Genomic DNA, 19361 nt, shown 5'->3' with positions numbered 1-19361 from the left:
CTCCCTCCACGACACGATTTATCCAAACATCCACACGCGAACATCTTCCACAAACCTCCAGCTTCACTACGACTTCACACCTGAAGACTATCCAGCACCTCCTCACGCAGAGAGGATTAGGCAAGTGGACTGTGTTATGTGGTTGGTGTCGTGAAAGGGGTATCTCTACCTTCGATGCCTCTATTCCTTCGATGCCTCTATTCCAGTAAAAGTGGAGTTCCTTGTGCACTTGCAGGAGGAAATGTTCCTCTTGGATTTTGGAATTGAAAGGCTGCCGCTCAGCCTTGAGCCTTGCCTTTAAACCGAGTCGATATTTTCTCTTCATTGGAACTTTCTCTCCTCCTGCAGAGCATTGAGCTTAACTTGCCTCAGTTGGAAGTAAGACCTCTTCCGTGGAACGTGGTTTGCGTCCTTTAGTCTCTGAAGGGTGCTCCCTACGAACCATCACGGCAGCCAACAGATTGTCACATCACCTTGAAGACGGTGTTCCTACTCGCCTTGGCTTTGCCAAAAGAGTTAGTGAACTGCATGGTCTTTCCTACAACATCGCCCATTCAAGGACAAGGGGGAGGTAATTCTAACTTCATCCATGAATTTATAACCAAGAATCAAAATCCGGGAGTAGCGGATCCTAGATTCCGGTCCTTCCGTATTGGGAGTCTTCGTACTGTATCTGATGACCCAGATCAGTCGTTACTATGTCCAATAAGGAGTTTGAGGTATTTCCTCAAAAGAACATAAGTAGCTGGCCCCATAGTGTCGGCACTCTTCATCATGGGGCATGTCAAGAAGAGGATCAAGAAGAACACTATCTCAGACTTGATTTGCAAGGTCATTGACTTAGCATTAATTCCCAATCCTCCTTCAGTACAACGACCCAGATCTCATGACGTTAGGGGCATTGCAACGTCTCTAGCATTTAAGGAAAACTACTCTGTGACACGGGTATTATAAGCGGATATGTGAAAGTCAAACAACTTTCACCGCCCACTACCTGCAAGACGTGACCCACAGGAGCATGGAGACATTCTCCATTGGTCCTGTGTTGGTGGCACAAGTTGTTTAAATTATGGCTCCTTGATGTACAATTAGTAGAAGGTTGAGGACAAAGGTTACCCTGGATTAATCTAGGATGAAAGTGTAAGAATGACTGGCTCCTCCTTTCTTTCAACTTTATCTCTTGGGCAATCAGCACCCCGGGTCTTATGCAAAAGCTGACCTGACTATCTGCAGGTAAAACCATTTCCCTTGTGCAACTTATTATAGAAATAATACTTTTGTCCTCAATATCCCTTGCGAGGGTGGATTGGGTAACGTCTATGGTAATTTCGGAAGATTCCTATAAATCGGAAGAAATCTTAACTAGACCAAGTCTCCTTCACCGGCTTCTGTTTAGGAAGCTCCTCGCCCGCATGGAGATATGCTCTCAGGACAAAAAGGAATTTATTGTCCCTCCTACCCGTGAGAGAGAGAGCCTTCTCCTGAGTGCCCCCCCCCCACCGGGGGGTACACCGAAAGGCATTGGATTCTTCCATGCCCCGCTCTAATCCATCAGAGCACAGCTTCTCGGAGCTGGACGATGATGGTGGGAGGTGATTGCCTGCGATCCCTCTCCCTCGTTATCGAGCCCATGGGACAACGTAGCGCTATTTGCTATATAAGGACAAGTTCTCACGAGCTTGCCCCATTAGTTTCTCCTTCTCGTAAGGAATAACCTACTTTGCTGCCTGCCCCTAAGCGTGCAGCAACCTCCTACCCTTGCTCTCCCTTAGGATAAAGGAAGACAGTATGCCTTTCTCCTGTGAAAAGGAACGTCACTGCGAACTTTGAGTCGGCCAGAGATGACAATTGGTTCCAAATGGTCTTTGCTTCCTCTAGTTGGGAAGAGACTTGACTCTTGTGGGTTCCCCATCTCTGGACATGTTTGCCACTCACTTAAACAACAAACTCCCAGTGTTCATTGTTTTCCATCCCCAGACCCAGCTGCAGCAATCAAAGTTACCTCCTCCCAGCATCCATGCGACTAGCTGGATTTTTGTACATTCCCACCGTTCTGTCTGATTCGTCAGGTCCATAACAGAGTCTGTTCATCACAAGAAGCCAGAATAACACTAATAACCCCAAGATGCCCAACAGCGGAGTGGTATCCAGACCTGCTCGAACTTATTGTGGACATTCCAAAGAGAACTTGTAAAATGTCCAAACCTTTTTCGTCAACCATATGTAAGAAAGTTCCACGAAGCAGTGCACTTCCTAGCACTTCATGGTAGGAGACTATCCATCATCTTCTCTGAAAGAGAGGTTTTTCGGGTCCAACTGCAAAACAACTTTCTGGATACTCCCAAAAGTCGTCCCTAGCAGTGTACCAGGCGAAGTGGAAAATCTTATGTGATTGTTGTCGAAGGGAGAATATTGCTCTACTTATACCACTATTTCCTTGATCACTTGACTTTATAGTGTTCATGAGGAATGAGAAGTCCCTTTTAGTCACTGTGGTGAAGTGCTTCCGCTCACCTTTGATTCAGGTTTTCAAACTGAAAGGACTTTATCTTTCCTCGACATGGGAAGTTTCCGCTCTTATTAAGAGCTTTGAGGAGACTTGTCCTCGCTAGAGCTCAAACCACCCATAGGATACAACAAAGGTCCTTAAAGAAAGCCCTGGACTGGGATCTTACCCTGAAAACTCTTTCTCTTTGCCTTCGCTTCAACCAAGAGAGTTTGCGAACTTCACGGACTATATCATCTAATGTCATACCCCAGAGGCTGGAATGAATTAACTTTATCTTTTGTTCCTGAATTTGTAGCAGAGAGAGAGAGAGTGAGAGTGTGTGTGTGTGTGCTTTTTTATTTGTTAACTGTTAGCAGAGACTTCCCCCACCCTAAGAAAGACTTCCATTTAAATGACAAACTATTTGCCTAGGAATAAACTACAGTGGAACCTCTACATACGGTTGTCTTAACATACGAATTTTCCAACATACGAAGTAAAATTTGACCAAATTTCTGTCTCAACATACGAAGTGTTGCTCCAACATACGAAGTAAACAATACGCTTACCCGTGGAATTTTCTCGAAAGCGTCCAGCGTTGTTTGTTGTTGACGCCGCTAGACGGCAGCACATCGGAGGGACGCCAATCGAGCGTCACATTGATCGTCACATTGATCAGTCCTCTCATCTCGTGCGCATCGTGTGGTTGTCCTCTATTCGCTCAGTTTTAACAGTTTTTTATCTTGCCTTTTCACGTGTTGTTTTCTGTGTTCCGTAATCATGGGTCCCAAAAAGCTTAGTTTCGGTTCAGGAAGTAGTATTAGTGGTGAGAAAAAGAGGAAGTCTATGCTTTCATTAGAATTAAAGCAGGAAATAATAGAAAAGCATGAGCGAGGTGTACGTGTTAGCATACATATATACATTTACCAAGGCACTTCCCCCAATTTTGGGGGGTAGCCGACATCAACAAGTGAAACAAAAACAAAAAGGGGACCTCTACTCTCTACGTTCCTCCCAGCCTAACAAGGGACTCAACCGAGTTCAGCTGGTACTGCTAGGGTGCCACAGCCCACCCTCCCACATTATCCACCACAGATGAAGCTTCATAATGCTGAATCCCCTACTGCTGCTACCTCCGCGGTCATCTAAGGCATCGGAGGCAGCAGCAGGGCCTACCGGAACTGCGTCACAATCGCTCGCCATTCATTCCTATTTCTTGCACGCTCTCTTGCCTCTCTCACATCTAGGCTATCCTCCTATCACCCAGAGCTTCCTTCACTCCATCCATCCACCCAAACCTTGGCCTTCCTCTTGTACTTCTCCCATCAACTCTCGCATTCATCACCTTCTTTAGCAGACAGCCATTTTCCATTCTCTCAACATGGCCAAACCACCTCAAAACATTCATATCCACTCTAGCCGCTAACTCATTTCTTACACCCGTTCTCACTCTCACCACTTCGTTCCTAACCCTATCTACTCGAGATACACCAGCCATACTTCTTAGACACTTCATCTCAAACACATTCAATTTCTGTCTCTCCGTCACTTTCATTCCCCACAACTCCGATCCATACATCACAGTTGGTACAATCACTTTCTCATATAGAACTCTCTTTACATTCATGCCCAAACCTCTATTTTTTACTACTCCCTTAACTGCCCCCAACACTTTGCAACCTTCATTCACTCTCTGACGTACATCTGCTTCCACTCCACCATTTGCTGCAACAACAGACCCCAAGTACTTAAACTGATCCACCTCCTCAAGTAACTCTCCATTCAACATGACATTCAACCTTGCACCACCTTCCCTTCTCGTACATCTCATAACCTTACTCTTACCCACATTAACTCTCAACTTCCTTCTCTCACACACTCTTCCAAATTCTGTCACTAGTCGGCCAAGCTTCTCTTCTGTGTCTGCAACCAGTACAGTATCATCCGCAAACAACAACTGATTTACCTCCCATTCGTGGTCATTCTCGTCTACCAGTGTTAATCCTCGTCCAAGCACTCGAGCATTCACCTCTCTCACCACTCCATCAACATACAAGTTAAACAACCACGGCAAAATCACACATCCCTGTCTCAGCCCCACTCTCACCGGAAACCAATCACTCACTTCATTTCCTATCCTAACACATGATTTACTACCTTTGTAGAAACTTTTCACTGCTTGCAACAACCTTCCACCAACTCCATATAACCTCATCACATTCCACATTGCTTCCCTATCAACTCTATCATACGCTTTCTCCAGATCCATAAACGCAACATACACCTTACCTTTTGCTAAATATTTCTCGCATATCTGCCTAACTGTAAAAATCTGATTCATACAACCCCTACCTCTTCTAAAACCACCCTGTATTTCTAAGATTGCATTCTCTGTTTTATCCTTGATCCTATTAATGATTACTCTACCATACACTTTTCCAACGCTTAACAAACTAATACCTCTTGAATTACAACACTCATGCACATCTCCCTTACCCTTATGTAGTGGTACAATACATGCACAAACCAAATCTACTGGTATCATTGACAACACAAAACACATATTAAACAATCTCACCAACCATTCAAGTACAGTCACACCCCCTTCCTTCAACATCTCAGCTCTCACACCATCCATACCAGACGATTTTCCTACTCTCGTTTCATCTAGTGCTCTCCTCACTTCATCTATTGTAATCTCTCTCTCATTCTCATCTCCCATCACTTGCACCTCAACACCTGCAACAGCAATTATATCTGCCTCCCTATTATCCTCAACATTCAGTAAACTTTCAAAATATTCCGCGATCTGGCTAAACAATATGGCCGGAATATGTCTACGATCTCGACGATCATAAAACAGAAGTCAGCCATTAAAGCAGTGAAACCTTCGAAGGGGATCACGATTATTTCTAAACGTCGTAGCCCTACTCTGAAAGAGATGGAACGCCTTTTGTTGATCTGGATAGGGGACAAGGAGATTGTTGGCGATACGATCACGGAAACGATCATTTGTGAGAAGGCCAGCGCTATCTACAGTGAATTGAAGGCGGCGCGCTCTCGGGGTGACGCGGGGGAGAGTTCAGCCGATCCTACGACGGAGGAATTCAAGGCGTCTCGAGGTTGGTTTGAGAAATTTAGGAAACGGACCGGGATTCATTCAGTTGTTCCTCATGGAGAAGCTTCGAGTTCGGACACCAAGGCTGCTAAAGACTTTGTTAAAAAGTTCGAAAGCATCGTGGCGGAGGAAGGTTACGTAGAGCAGCAGGTGTTCAACTGTGATGAAAAACGGTCTGTTTTGGAAAAAGATGCCTAGTCGAACGTACATTACCGCCGAAGAGAAGAAAATGCCTGGACATAAGCCAATGAAGGATCGGTTGACTCTTGCGCTTTGTGCCAACGCCAGCGGGGACTGCAAAATAAAGCCGTTATTGGTTTACCATTCCGAAAACCCTAGGGCATTTAAAGCATATAGAATTAATAAAGACCTGCTACATGTTCTATGGCGTTCTAATTCTAAGGCTTGGGTTACTAGGCATATCTTTGTGGAATGGGTAAACGTAGTTTTCGGCCCTGCTGTCAAGAAGTATCTTCAGGAGAGGAATTTGCCTTTGAAGTGCTTGCTTTGTTTGGACAATGCACCCGCTCACCCCCCGGACTCGAAGATGATATCATTGACGAATACAAATTCATCAAGGTGTTGTATCTTCCACCGAATACCACCTCTATCCTCCAGCCCATGGACCAGCAAGTCATCTCTAATTTCAAAAAGCTCTACACCAAGCACTTATTTAAGCAGTGCTTTAATGTCACGCAAAGCACCAACTTAACTTTGCGTGAATTTTGGAGGAGCCACTTTAATATCGTGCACTGCTTAAAGATCATTGATCAGGCTTGGGAGGGAGTAACTCTTCGGACCCTGAATTCCGCTTGGAAGAAGCTTTGGCCTGATGCTGTTGCTCCCAGAGATTTCGAAGGTTTTGGCCCCGAGAATGAACCTGTGCTTGCCGCCGAGGAAGACGTCGAAGAGATTGTATCCCTTGGCAAGTCCATGGATCTGGAGGTGGATGAAGATGACATCACCGAACTTGTCGATGAGCATCACGAAGAGCTCGCCACCGAGGAACTCAAGGAGCTGCAAGCCCTGCAGCATGATGAGTTCCAAGCGCAGTTGAGTGAGTCGGAGGAGATCGAGGAGGTAGGCGAAATCTTAGGTACGGCGGAAATAAAACAGATGTTGGCATATCATCAACACGTTGATTTCATCGACAAGCATCACCCACAGAAACTTCAGGTTTGCCGTGTTGTTGTGCAGTTCGATGATGTTTGCTTAACGCATTTTAGAAAAATCCTCAAAAGCCGTACAAAGCAACTTTCTCTCGATAGTTTCTTTAAAAAATCTTTAAAATGGTCTAGTGATCAGGATGAAAAGAAAGAAAGTGAAGCAAAGAAAAGGAATCGAGTGAAAGTGATGAAAATTAAAAATAAGAAAAGAAAAAATGTGAAAAAAAAATATAAAATTATAAAAATGAAAAAAAAAATAAGCTAAGTTGTTAAAGTTCACGTAGTAGTGTAAGTTATCGTACACGTTATCGTACAAAGTCACCGTCCCTACCTCCTCGCTGATCTTCTGTCTCCTCCTGCACAGAAGTCCCTACACCCGCGCTGGCCTGTCGCTATGATAAAGTGTTACATTACAACCCGTTTTTTATTTATTTTGTTATTATTATCCTTTTTTTTTTTTTTTTTTTTTGTAATATGTATTTATTATACAGGTATTGTATTAATGTCATGTGTAATTATGTGTAGCCATTTATTAAGGACTTATTATGGCTTTTAGGCTGAGGAACAAATTAAATAAACTACCATGAATTCTTATGGGAATATTTGCTCCAACATACGATCGTTTTAACATACGAAGCAGTATCTGGAACGAATCAAGATCATATGTAGAGGTATCACTGTACATATTTTTATACAATTTGTATTTTTTTCTAGCTAAACAAAAATGAAGCATTTAATTGAAGGTCCTTACTCAACCACCTCGCAAGTCTTTAACCAGGAAATAGTGTCATGAGCCATTCAAGCAAAGCATAGCGTCACCATGCAGGGGCATTGCCTAGCATCATATGATGTAATCAACTCATTTTCTTTTTGGATTGTCTGGTCATAGAAAATGAAACTAGGAGTAACCCAATCAAATGACTCGGGTTTGTATAGATAGGAAAAATACAAATTGTTAAAAAAATTTGTAGTATTAAAGAATTTTTTATCTCTTGTAAAAGTTTAACTTCAGGTCAAGACACATAATTCAGTTCCATAGTTAAATAAGAGCTAAAAACTGTTTCCAAAAAACGGGGTATAGATTCTTATATTCTATCAAACTACAGTAACCTTTTTATTATTCACACTAATAGGTCTAGTAGGTACACAACAATCTTTTGAAATTAATTACTATACAGCACTCAGTAAGCTTTCAAGGGGGTAGCAGAGGTTATTATTAGAACTTCCTTTGTCTTTCTACTCAGAACCATCCAGTTCGCCATACACTGTATGAAAAGTTATTTTGACCTGGTATCCATGCATGCCTATTGAAACTTAAGTAATTTGCATGCATTTGGACAATGTGACATGAAAAATTTGATATCACAATTATTATTGTATCTGTTTCTGTAGTGCTGAGAGAAGTCATATATAATATACTTGTAAACTAAATAATTCAGAAAAATAATTCACTATTTAAATTTCTCACCTAGGAAGATCATATTGAAAAGGAATTTGAGAGAAATATATGCATCATGTAAAATGCACATGGTACTGAATTGACTAACTTTATTGAAGAAACTGCTGTACTCTTAAGTTTCTCTGTTTTTAGTTTTTAGAGACAAATACAGTAATGGACATTAAACAGAAACCTATGAAATAGAAAGAGGTATCCCACAAGACTGTGCCAAATGGTCTATTATTGTTGTTAGCATTTAACAACAATACATATCATATTTTTACCAGTAGTTAATAGCCTCACAAATCAAATGCTGTTATGAAACTGTACCCTGTATTTAGATGTCTGCTATATTTTACACGGCATCAAACGTACATGTCAACCATGTTTTGGTGTTGCCTTCATGTACCAGGACGTCTGTATCACAGGTCTTCAACTAGCATGGCCAAGACTAAGTCCTGACAAGAGATTTTTTTGGATATAAGAAGTAGCTTTGTGAAATCTGGTTTTGAATGTCCACTCATAACTGCTGAATTAGTGCTTGAATCAAGAATTACAAGGGCATATATGCCCTAGTTGGCTTTCAACATTGAAAATGGTCCTCCTTTTGGTTCTGCCTTCTTTGAGGATGGCCATTGAGCTCTGTGGTATATTGAGAGACTGGAGTTCCACTCCAAGAACTCTTCATGAATAAGTGCCTCATCCTTGCCAGAATTTGAGTCTCTTGATGTCTTGGATTTCACCATGGCACTGTATGCTAGCCCAACCCTGCCTGAAGATGTAGCCAAATATCAGTTTTTCTGCCCTGAGGTTTTACTGGAGATGAAGAAACCCTTAGGTCCTTGGAATTTTTATTCTGGGTGGGGGGTTTGTTTACTATAATGTTAGTTATTTATAGATTCATTTCATATTGCTTCAACAGGTTATATCCAGAGTCTGTGCTACAATCTCCAAGGAGGAAGTGGAGATGATTCATGTGGTTTTTTTGAATTTGTAACTTAGATTCTACATAATTCTCTATTTTAGAGTGAATATACCTGGAAGCACCATTCAACATTTTTGCAATTCCACCAAAGGGGCATCACTGTACTTGAAGAACAAGACAGATTTTTTGGGGGTCCTAGAGTTAATTTGGGTAATTCCATATTTGAATAAGGAGGAGATATATATCTTCATAAACCTCACATTAACTCAACAGTCATAACACAAGACATGTCCATTTGGAAATATTAGTTTGAAATTTGATATTGCGGGAAGGTTTACATTTTTATTTCCTTTGTGGCATCTCCAGTGGTCGGTACAGGTTTCTAATCCAGCATCTGTATAGATACAGACTAACTTAATGTGCTTCTATATCAATGGGCAGACTATTTAGGGTTGACGACTTTTGATCTTCTTCAACGCGTCTCTATATCCTTGTGTCCTACGGTTTGCTTTTAGAGGCCGCTGTGATGCTCTCCTCCCACCTGAGTAGCAGTTCAGGCAATATGCAATTAATAAGGCTGTGTGAAACTCTTATGACATTTTTTTCAAGTCAAATAAGAAGCAGCCCCTTTTCATCTCTGGAGCTTGGTTCCTTTTCATTCCAAAAAAAGTAGGGAGGAAATGTAAGTAAGAATACATATGGAGGACAGAGCATGAGTAGTTTGAACATTCTCGATCTTGACTGGAATTCACAGAAGTATGTGAAATAATGCAAAAATGGTCATGGTGTTTATATGGAAACATTGTTTGGTGTTACAGTAGACAAGTATTTTGTGAAAGTTTTTCTGCTACTGTCAAGTAGTTGTCAGTTTGGCTTTATGTAAGAGAGATAAACAGAAGTCTTTTTTATAGCGAGACCATTACAGGACAAGTATCAACCAAAGAGAAAAAAATTTACAATATATTTGTGGATATTTGAAAGTTTTGGATAATGTTTTGCTCAGGCAGAGGTTACCAGAAATAAAGTTAGTCATGTTACTCAACCACATCACTAGATCTGGAATGGAGATAGTGGCACATCAAAAGTTTGACATAAATGTTGTCTATCAAGGACCAGCACTTTGTCCTTTTTGGTTTCTTATAGGCCCTGCTGCTGCCTCCGATGCCTTAGATGACCACGGAGGTAGCAGCAGTAGGGGATTCAGCATTATGAAGCTTCATCTGTGGTGGATAATGTGGGAGGGTGGGCTGTGGCACCCTAGCAGTACCAGCTGAACTCTGTTGAGTCCCTTGTTAGGCTGGAGGAACGTAGAGAGTAGAGGTCCCCTTTTTTGTTTTTGTTTCATTTGTTGATGTCGGCTACCCCCCAAAATTTGGGGAAGCGCCTTGGTATATGTATGTATAATGATTAAAGAAACTAAAGGAGCACAGATAAAGGTTACAGTAGGTTGTTAAGTATAGAACAACAAACTTAAACTGAAGAATCTAAAATCAACCAAAACCAATTAAGGTAACTGGCAATTAGTGTAGTTTTTATCATAAACAGTTGAAAAGTACACTAGATAACTAAATACCTGATAAAATGCACAGAAGCAGAAAGTAAACCTTGCAGGAAATAAATCCTCCTCAAGGATGATTCGTAGAAAACTGTAATTACCACTATAAAGCTATTGAAATTACCAATGCTGACAAAACTGTCTACCTAGGAGAAACTGCAAGAAACAAGTTTTGATCATTCATAAATGAAAATTATATTTGTGGGATGTTCAAGAGGCATTGTTGGTTGACCTGCCAAGCTTAAGAATTATATAGTAAAGTTACTACCTATAGATAGAATGCAGTAGCCACTGCCTAAAATATTTGATCACAGGTAAACTGATGGCCAAAATTTTATTTTACACTTTAACACTTTCCAGAAATGTGTGAGAACAGAATGCACCAAAGTGGAATGTATGTTCAACCTCTCTTAAAACATACAGGAGATGAAGTGTGTGATTTTTGTGAAGCAATAGTCCAACATTGGAGGGATGTCCTTACATCTAACACTACTGAAGAAGAGTTTAAGCAGGTTAGTAGTCTATACCAAAATATATATTTTTTTTTCATTATACTGGTCATCCTTTTTTGTATTGATAAGAAATCCTTTTTATTGATAAGAAATCCTTTTTTTATCGATAAGAAAAAAAAAATATTTTCCTGTATACAGTATTTTCATGTGAATTTTTCCCAAGCTGTTAAAATTTGCTAAGTTCTGTAAGAAATATGTTTTAAGATTGAGTGATAAACTGTATATGTGATTTTAACCCCCTCACTACAAGGTCACGGATTCTTTACTCAGGCTATATACAAGATTTGTCACCATCGGCTAGACTCGCTCGCTTACTCCATAATAAACTACATTTCCATATTTGTTTGTGTTAATGTTGATTACAGAATAAGTATTTAAAAAGTTCACTATTTTTTATTTTGCATAACTCTAAACAACCAAAATATTTTTTCCATTCATTGTGAAGTGATTATAGAATAATTTATTAGAAATTTGTTTTATATGATTTTCTCTAAATGGTAAATCACTGAGATTTTGTGTAAAAAAAATTTTGTATATTGATTGAACTGACCGTTATTCTATAGTAATTCAACGATCAATAGCCGTCGAAAGATATAAAACTACTCATCAGTAATAATGAACTTTGTTATACAGAAATGTAGTGAAAATATGAATTTTTTTTCTTTTGATGCAAGAAGTATTCTATAATGTATAATTGTAAGGTACGGTAAATAGCACTACAATTTTATGTGCAAAAAGTGAAATTAATATTCATTGAAGTGACATTCCGTAATAATTCCACGATAAATAGTCGTCAAAAGGTATAAAACTACTCGTCAATAATAATGGACTTTACGTCATACAGCATGTAATGAAAATATACATTTTTTTTTTTTTTTTTTTTGACACAAGAAGTATTCTATATTGCATAATTTATAAGGTATACAATAAACAAAAAGCTAATGACAAAAGAAACATTTCTGCCCCTGAGAGGGGCAGAGAGAGATACGATATAAATTTAGTTCATTAGACATGAGGTTTGTTCATTTGCCTGTCATTCCACCTTTCGTGTGACTGTCACGATGAACTGGATCGCTCCCGGTTTGTGTATTTAGACTTGGAAATAAAGACTGTGCATGTAAGAACATGACGTAGTGCGTAGAATGTCAATAAATGGAAATGGAGTAATTATAGTAGGCGAACTTTTACTCGTGAAAACATTGAATAATACTAATATGAAATATATAAGACATGAAGATGATGATATTTCGTAGAAATGATAGTGGAGAATAAGAATAAAATAAGAAAAAACAAATCTCGTGTGTCAACATCCTTCATTATGGGTAAAACGTTTCTCTTACATTTTGGGTGGGACCTGTGGGAATGAAAGGCGTAGAACTGAAGAACTGTTCATAGTACTTATAGTGTGATTTAAACATGTACAGTGAACCCTCGTTTATCGCGGTAGATAGGTTCCAGACGCGGCCGCGATAGGTGAAATTCCGCGAAGTAGTGACATCATATTTACCTATTTATTTAACATGTATATTCGGACTTTTAAAACCTTCCCTTGTACGTAGTACTGTTAACAAACCACCCTTTAATGTACAGAACACTTAATGCATGTACTACAGCACCCCTAAACTAAAACAGGCACAAATATTAAAGGCGATTTTATATCATGCGTTTCCTAAACACCTAAAAAGCACGATAAAAAATGGCAACCAATGTTTTGTTTACGTTCATCTCTGATCATAATGAAGAAACAAACTCATTTAGTGTACACATATATGTATAGGTTAGTTTTTGCATCGATTATATTGATTATACAGTATGTTAATTTTTTTATTACCAATGTTTTAGTTTACGTATTTTTCTTAGGACTTCCAAATGAAATGTTTTTCTTTATGACGCCGCCTGAAACGACGGCGTCATAAAGTACTGTACGCTCAGTGAACAACCACGCTCAGAACAAAGAAGGCATTTAACGCGCATGATGAAAGTGATAAATAATGATACAGTACAGTATTTACAGTAAAAGCATTTTACAAAATATGTTACCTTACAAGAGAGAGAGAGAGAGAGAGAGAGGAGAGAGAGAGAGAGAGAGAGAGAGAGAGAGAGAGAGAGAGAGGAGAGAGAGAGAGAGAGAGAGAGAGAGATGAGAGAGAGAGAGAGAGAGAGGAGAGAGGATTGTTTTACGTACGTAAATGTAAATTTAAAAAAAAAATATGATAGGTTACAACATGTAGACTTTTAAAACCTTCCCTTTAACTTAATGCATACAGTAAGTACAGTACTAAACTATAAAACAGGCACAAATACAGTTTTAGAATGTGAGAATATTAAAGTAAAAAATAAAGATTGTTACTGTACTCACCACGAAAGAAGTTGAAGAAAACTTGAATGATGATGGCGATGAATTTGCTGCACAGTAGAAATGATGATGATGAAGCTGATGATGTGTTCTACTGTGCAGCCAGGTAGTATTTTACGTCTCTTCAGACGGAGGTGTCTTTTCCTGGGACACCTCTTCAACTTCTTCCTGGGAAACTTCTTCAATTTCTTCCGAAGGCGTACTAGCAGGAGGAACTGGCTCTTTTTTTGCGAGGCTGGAAGAACATTGTGATCGGAAGTTGTTGCCGCTGCTTCTTTTTTCGATCTAAGAGCATCTTGTAGGGAGTCATTATGTCATCAACCTTGTTGCAGAATTGCATCGAGCGAACCATATCCTCGTCCCAAAAACATGTCTTTCAACTCCTTCGCATGGTTGCAGGCCTTGGCAAGCCGTTCTAATGTTAAGCCCGTTTCTTCGACATTTTCTTGGGTCTCTTCCTGGGTTTCACTCTCTTCTTCGCTTGCCGATTTCGTCAGGTCTTCGAGGTCTGCGTCAGTTAGGGGCTGGGAATGGCAGTCCAACAACTCGTCGACGTCTTCAGTCGTCATGTCGCCAAACCCGTCACCTCCAATTATGGCAGCCAACTGCACAGATTTGCGTATTGCAGAGTGTTGGATTTCAGCAGGTGTAAATCCCTCGTCGTCGTAAACAATCTGGGGCCACAACTTCTTCCAGCTCGCATTCACAGTTGCAGGTTTCATCTCTTGAAGTGCCTTCTGAATATTCTGCAGGCACGTGGCTATGGTGTACTGCCGCCAGTACGCCTTCAAGTTAAAATCTTCATCCTCATCATCTTGGGCAGCATCCACACACGCAATGAGGGTCCGCCAAGGTGTTCTTCGTGTAGAGGGCCTGAATGCCCTGATAACCCCCTGGTCCATCGGTTGAATTAATGACGTGGTGTTGGGTGGCAGGAACTCAACCTGAATGCCCTCATGCGACAGGTCAGTTGCGTGTCCACCAGCGTTATCCATAAGGAGAAGGATCTTGAATGGCAAGCCCTTCTCTAAGAGATATTTGCTGACTTGCGGGATAAAACACTGATGGAACCAGTTGGAGGTCAGCATCTTCGTAATCCATGCTTTTTGATTATGCATCCAGTACACGGGAAGGAGATTCTTATTTTTATTTTTCAAAGCGCGAGGATTTTTCGACTTATAAATAAGCCCCGGCTTTAGCAAAAATCCAGCAGCATTGCCACACATCACGAGGGTAACGCGATCCTTGAATGCTTTAAAGCCAGAGGCTTTGGCTTCCTCTTTGAACAGGAAAGTTCGCGACGGCATTCTCTTCCAAAACAAGCCGGTCTCATCCATATTAAAGACTTGTTCCGGCTTGTATCCACCTTCGGCGATAATATTCTTGAATGTCTGGTTCGCGTAAGTTTCAGCAGCGGCAGTGTCAGCCGAAGCAGCCTCGCCATGCAGGGAAACGCTTTTCAGAGCGAAGCGTTTCTGAAACTTCGCGAACCATCCTTTGCTGGCGGAAAAACGTTTCTGAGGCTGGGAATCAGTGGATGTCCCTGGTTGAGGATCATCTGCATCATCATCATCTTCAGCATGGTTGCCGTCGTCGTCTTGAGGTTCCTTTGCAGCAAAATTCTGATACAAGCTCAAAGCCTTTGTTCGGATGGTGTTCGTATCCAAGGCTATGTTCTTCTTCCGGCAGTCGGCAATCCACACAGCTAAAGCACCTTCCATGCGTACGATTGTTTTATTACGCGTTGTAACGACTCGCTTCGCTGATCTGCTAAAGGTGATTGCAGCCGTCTTTCTAATGTTCGCCTCGTCCTTCTTGATATAGCGAACAGTAGATTCGTTGATCCCAAAATGGCGCGCAGCGGACGCGTAACTTCTACCATCTTTTAACATATCGAGAAGCGTAACCTTTTCAGCTATCGTCATCATCCTTCGGTGGCGTTTAGGCTCACTACCAGCCTTAGTAGAAGCAGAACGCTTGGGAGCCATTGTACAGTAGGATTTGACAAAAAGTTCAACTTAAAAAGGTCGCACACAGCACAGATTCACAAACTTAAGAACGTCTACTCAGCGATACGCGGGAACAGAGAGTGGACGACCCGGGCCCGCGAGAACCTAGATGCTGGAAGCTGGAGATGATGGCAAAACACCAATCACAGGCTAGATAACAAAACTTGAGTTCTGATTCGTCATCTATCAGCGCTTGAACCAATCACAACCCGTCTTACAGTATATGATGCGTAGGTTACCAACTCATACAAGATACCCCGCGCATACCGTACGTACGTATTAATAATAATAATAATAAATAATGATAATAATACAGTACAGTACTGTAATAATAATAATAATAATGATAATAATAATAACAATCATAATTTTATTAACAACAACAACAATAATAATAACAATATTTAATAGCTTTACGTATGCTACAGTGTTTTATTCTTGATGTGTGTGTGTCTCTCTCTCTCTCTCTCTCTCTCTACTCTCTCTCTCTCTCGTACGCTTATTCGAAATGTGATTTTTGCAACAAAGAATATTATTGGATGCAGTACTGTAACTACGTACGTATACATACAAAAGATTCATGGAAAAGAAGCACATCCATTACATTTGTAGTACTGTACGTACAGTAGTAGCCATCAGCAGCCTTACACCATTCTAATATTGTATGACTGCATCTGATTTGCGTTTCATGTTCGATTTAATTTTACTACGTACTGTATACAGTACAGTACTGAATTATCGTATGATAATAATACAGTAATAATAATAATAATGATAATAATAACAATAATAATTTTATTAACAACAACAACAATAATAATAATAACAATAATAATAATAGCTTTGCGTATGCTACAGTATTTTATTCTTTTGTAGGATGTGTGTGTCTCTCTCTCTCTCTCTCTCTCTCTCTCTCTCTCTCTCTCTCTCTCTCGTACGCTTATTCGAAATGTGATTTCTGCAACAAAGAATATTATTGGATGCAGTACTACGTACATATACTGTACATACAAAAGAATCATGGAAAAAGATGCACATCCATTACATTTGTAGTATAGTAGCCATCAGCAGCCTTACACCATTCTAATATGGTATGACTGCATCTGATTTGTGTTTCATGTTCGATTTAATTTTACTACGTACTGTATACAGTACTGTATTATCGTATGATCACATTCTCTTTTTGTGTTTTATTTCTTTCTGTGCTGAATTATATATCATATGTAATGCAATGAACAATCAGTAAGAGCAGATATTACTAATTACAGTATTAATGGAATTACAGGTAACAAAATATCGTATTTGGTTGTCTTCAGATTTCGCGGTATTTTCGAATTTTCCGGAAAATCCGCGATATGTATATATATATGGGTTATGGAAAAAACCCGCGAAGTGGTGAATCCGCGATGGTCGAAACCGCGAAGTAGCGAGGGTTCACTGTATGCCAATATAGAAATACACTAAAATAGACCTTACATGATCATGAATAAGGAATAGAATTGCAAGTATTTTTGTTGGTGATAGGGTAAGTTGTAAGGATCCTTACATCTCTAAGCTGGGGTTGTCGGTTGTAGTTTGAGGTAATGCCTCAGGAGGGGAATGTTGGCATTGTCTGAGTGAGTAGTGTGATTGTTATGGTAACAAAGACAGACTGAAATAATATAAAAACAGGCTAAAATAGCTCTTACACAATCAAAGGTATATAGTCTAGAATTCCAGACTGTTGTTTGGCTGAAGAAAGGTGGAGGCGGTGCTAAAATTAGGGAGAGGAGAAGATTTTTTAGTGAAATTTCCAGAGTGTGAACTCTGTGATATACGACCATGTGCTATACTCTATTGTATGATATATGAGTAATTTTAACCTCTATGTGGTTTATATTTGTAGCTTAGCTTGTAATAATAATAATAATGACGACTTATTCGGACGTCACCATCTGTATCACCAGGCATGTTTTTGACGTATAACGACGTCATCGTAGCGAAGGGGTTAACATAGCTAAAACAAAGTAACACCACTCATAATGTCACTAAGAGACCAAGAAAGTGCTGATTTTATGGATATGGGAAATAGTGTAGAATGTAGTGGTACAGTCAAGCATCCTTTTTCGCGAGGGTTAAGTTACAGAGGTGCGTTACATGAATTTTCGCGAATATTGGTTACCCTAGGGTGGTCTAACTCCTAACCTGAAATGTCACTGCCCCTTGTCACGAACAAGTGTCCTGAGCTGATGATTAACACAGTAAATACTGCCTAATATTGTTTTTATTTGGTTTCTACCACAGTTTATAAGCATATGTACAGTGTACAGTACATGTGCATACATGTACACTACTTACTGGACACAGTAGGCTACAGTATAGTATTGTACTAAAGTAAATCTCTAATGATTCATCGTCATCCTCTTACTGTACTTTATAGCAAAACAGTTGTATCTAGCTACAGTAGTAATACTGTAATATAACACTCATTGATACTGTAGTGTATATTATGTAATATGTAAACAGTAATATCACTTCAGTACAGCTTAACTGTACTGTAAGTGTTTGGTGCTTTCGTTCAGACGACTCGACATAGCTGATGGTTTTTTTGAAGCGTCACGCAACTCCTTAAGCGTCATCTCTTGCGCAGTATGCTATATCTACAGTGCAGTAAACGGGTAATTGTATTATTCCATCTTCTACTTCAATGGGCTAGAAAAATAAAATGATGATAAAAGTATCGCCAGTAACATTACAGTATAATCATTGCATAAATGCATACAGCCACAATAACCAAACCAAAATAGAAATATAACAGCTGTTTTTCCTGTCTGCATTTCAATTTTACGAATTTTTCTACTTATATACTGTAGTAGTTTTGAAGGATTGATTTAACAACATATAAAGTGCTCAGTATAATCATATACTGTAGTAGTGTAATTTCAGTAAAATAAAAATAAGAATTAATTCTATCTTCAGAGTAAAAATATTCCTTTAGGAATGTTTAGTAGCTTTACGCATTTCGCCATGATGGCGGTGAATGGTAGGCTTACATAATCTCATTGATGGTGGCGTAAACATTGTTGAAACTCAAAAAATCTCTCTCTCTCTCTCTCTCTCTCTCTCTCTCTCTCATATATATATAAGTTTGAATCAATAAATTATGGTAACAGAGAAAGAATGGTATATGCATACAGGGGACCTAATAACGAGACAATCACAAATAAGGAAGCAATTAAAGACCTTGGTGTAATGTTAAACAGGAATATGTTTTGCACGACCATATAGCAACACTGTTGGTTAAATGTAAAGCAAAAAATGGGAATGCTATTCATGAAAAGCTGAGGACATGATTATGCTGTACAAAACTTATGTACTTAGTACACTCGAGTACTGCAATGTGATATGGTACCCACACTACCAAAAGGATATTGCACAAATAGAGAGTGTACAAAGGTCCTTTACTGCTAGAATAGAAGAAGTTGAGGACCTTGACTACTGGGAAAGACTGCAATTTTTAAAATTATACAGTCTAGAAAGGAGAAGAGAACGCTACATGATAATACTGTACAAGCATGGAAACAAATCGAAGGAATTACTGAAAACATCATGGAGCTAAAAATATCAGAAAGAGCAAGCCGAGGTAGATTAATAGTGCCCAAAACTATACCAGAAAAACTAAGGAAGGCACACAGGACATTAATCCACTACGCACCAGCATCGATAATCCAGCGACTATATAATGCGCTGCCAGCTCATCTAAGAAACATATCAGGAGTGAGCGTAGATGTGTTTAAGAATAAGCTCGATAAACA

At 39.7% G+C, this 19361-nt stretch overlaps 1 protein-coding gene across 1 annotated transcript in view; it reads left to right on the top strand.

Moving 5' to 3' along the window:
• Sap-r (Saposin-related) overlaps positions 1 to 19361 on the top strand; it is a 1093325-nt gene that overhangs the window by 425776 nt on the left and 648188 nt on the right. The window contains exon 7 of the mRNA XM_068351162.1: positions 11051 to 11202. Coding sequence (XP_068207263.1) covers positions 11051 to 11202 — 152 coding nt within the window. The remainder of the gene's footprint in view (positions 1 to 11050; positions 11203 to 19361) is intronic.

The sequence above is a fragment of the Palaemon carinicauda genome, chromosome 27, assembly GCF_036898095.1.
Source record: "Palaemon carinicauda isolate YSFRI2023 chromosome 27, ASM3689809v2, whole genome shotgun sequence".
Taxonomy (NCBI): Eukaryota; Metazoa; Arthropoda; class Malacostraca; order Decapoda; family Palaemonidae; genus Palaemon; species Palaemon carinicauda.
Note: the sequence above shows the minus strand (reverse complement) of the source record. Positions and strands in the feature narration are given on the sequence as shown.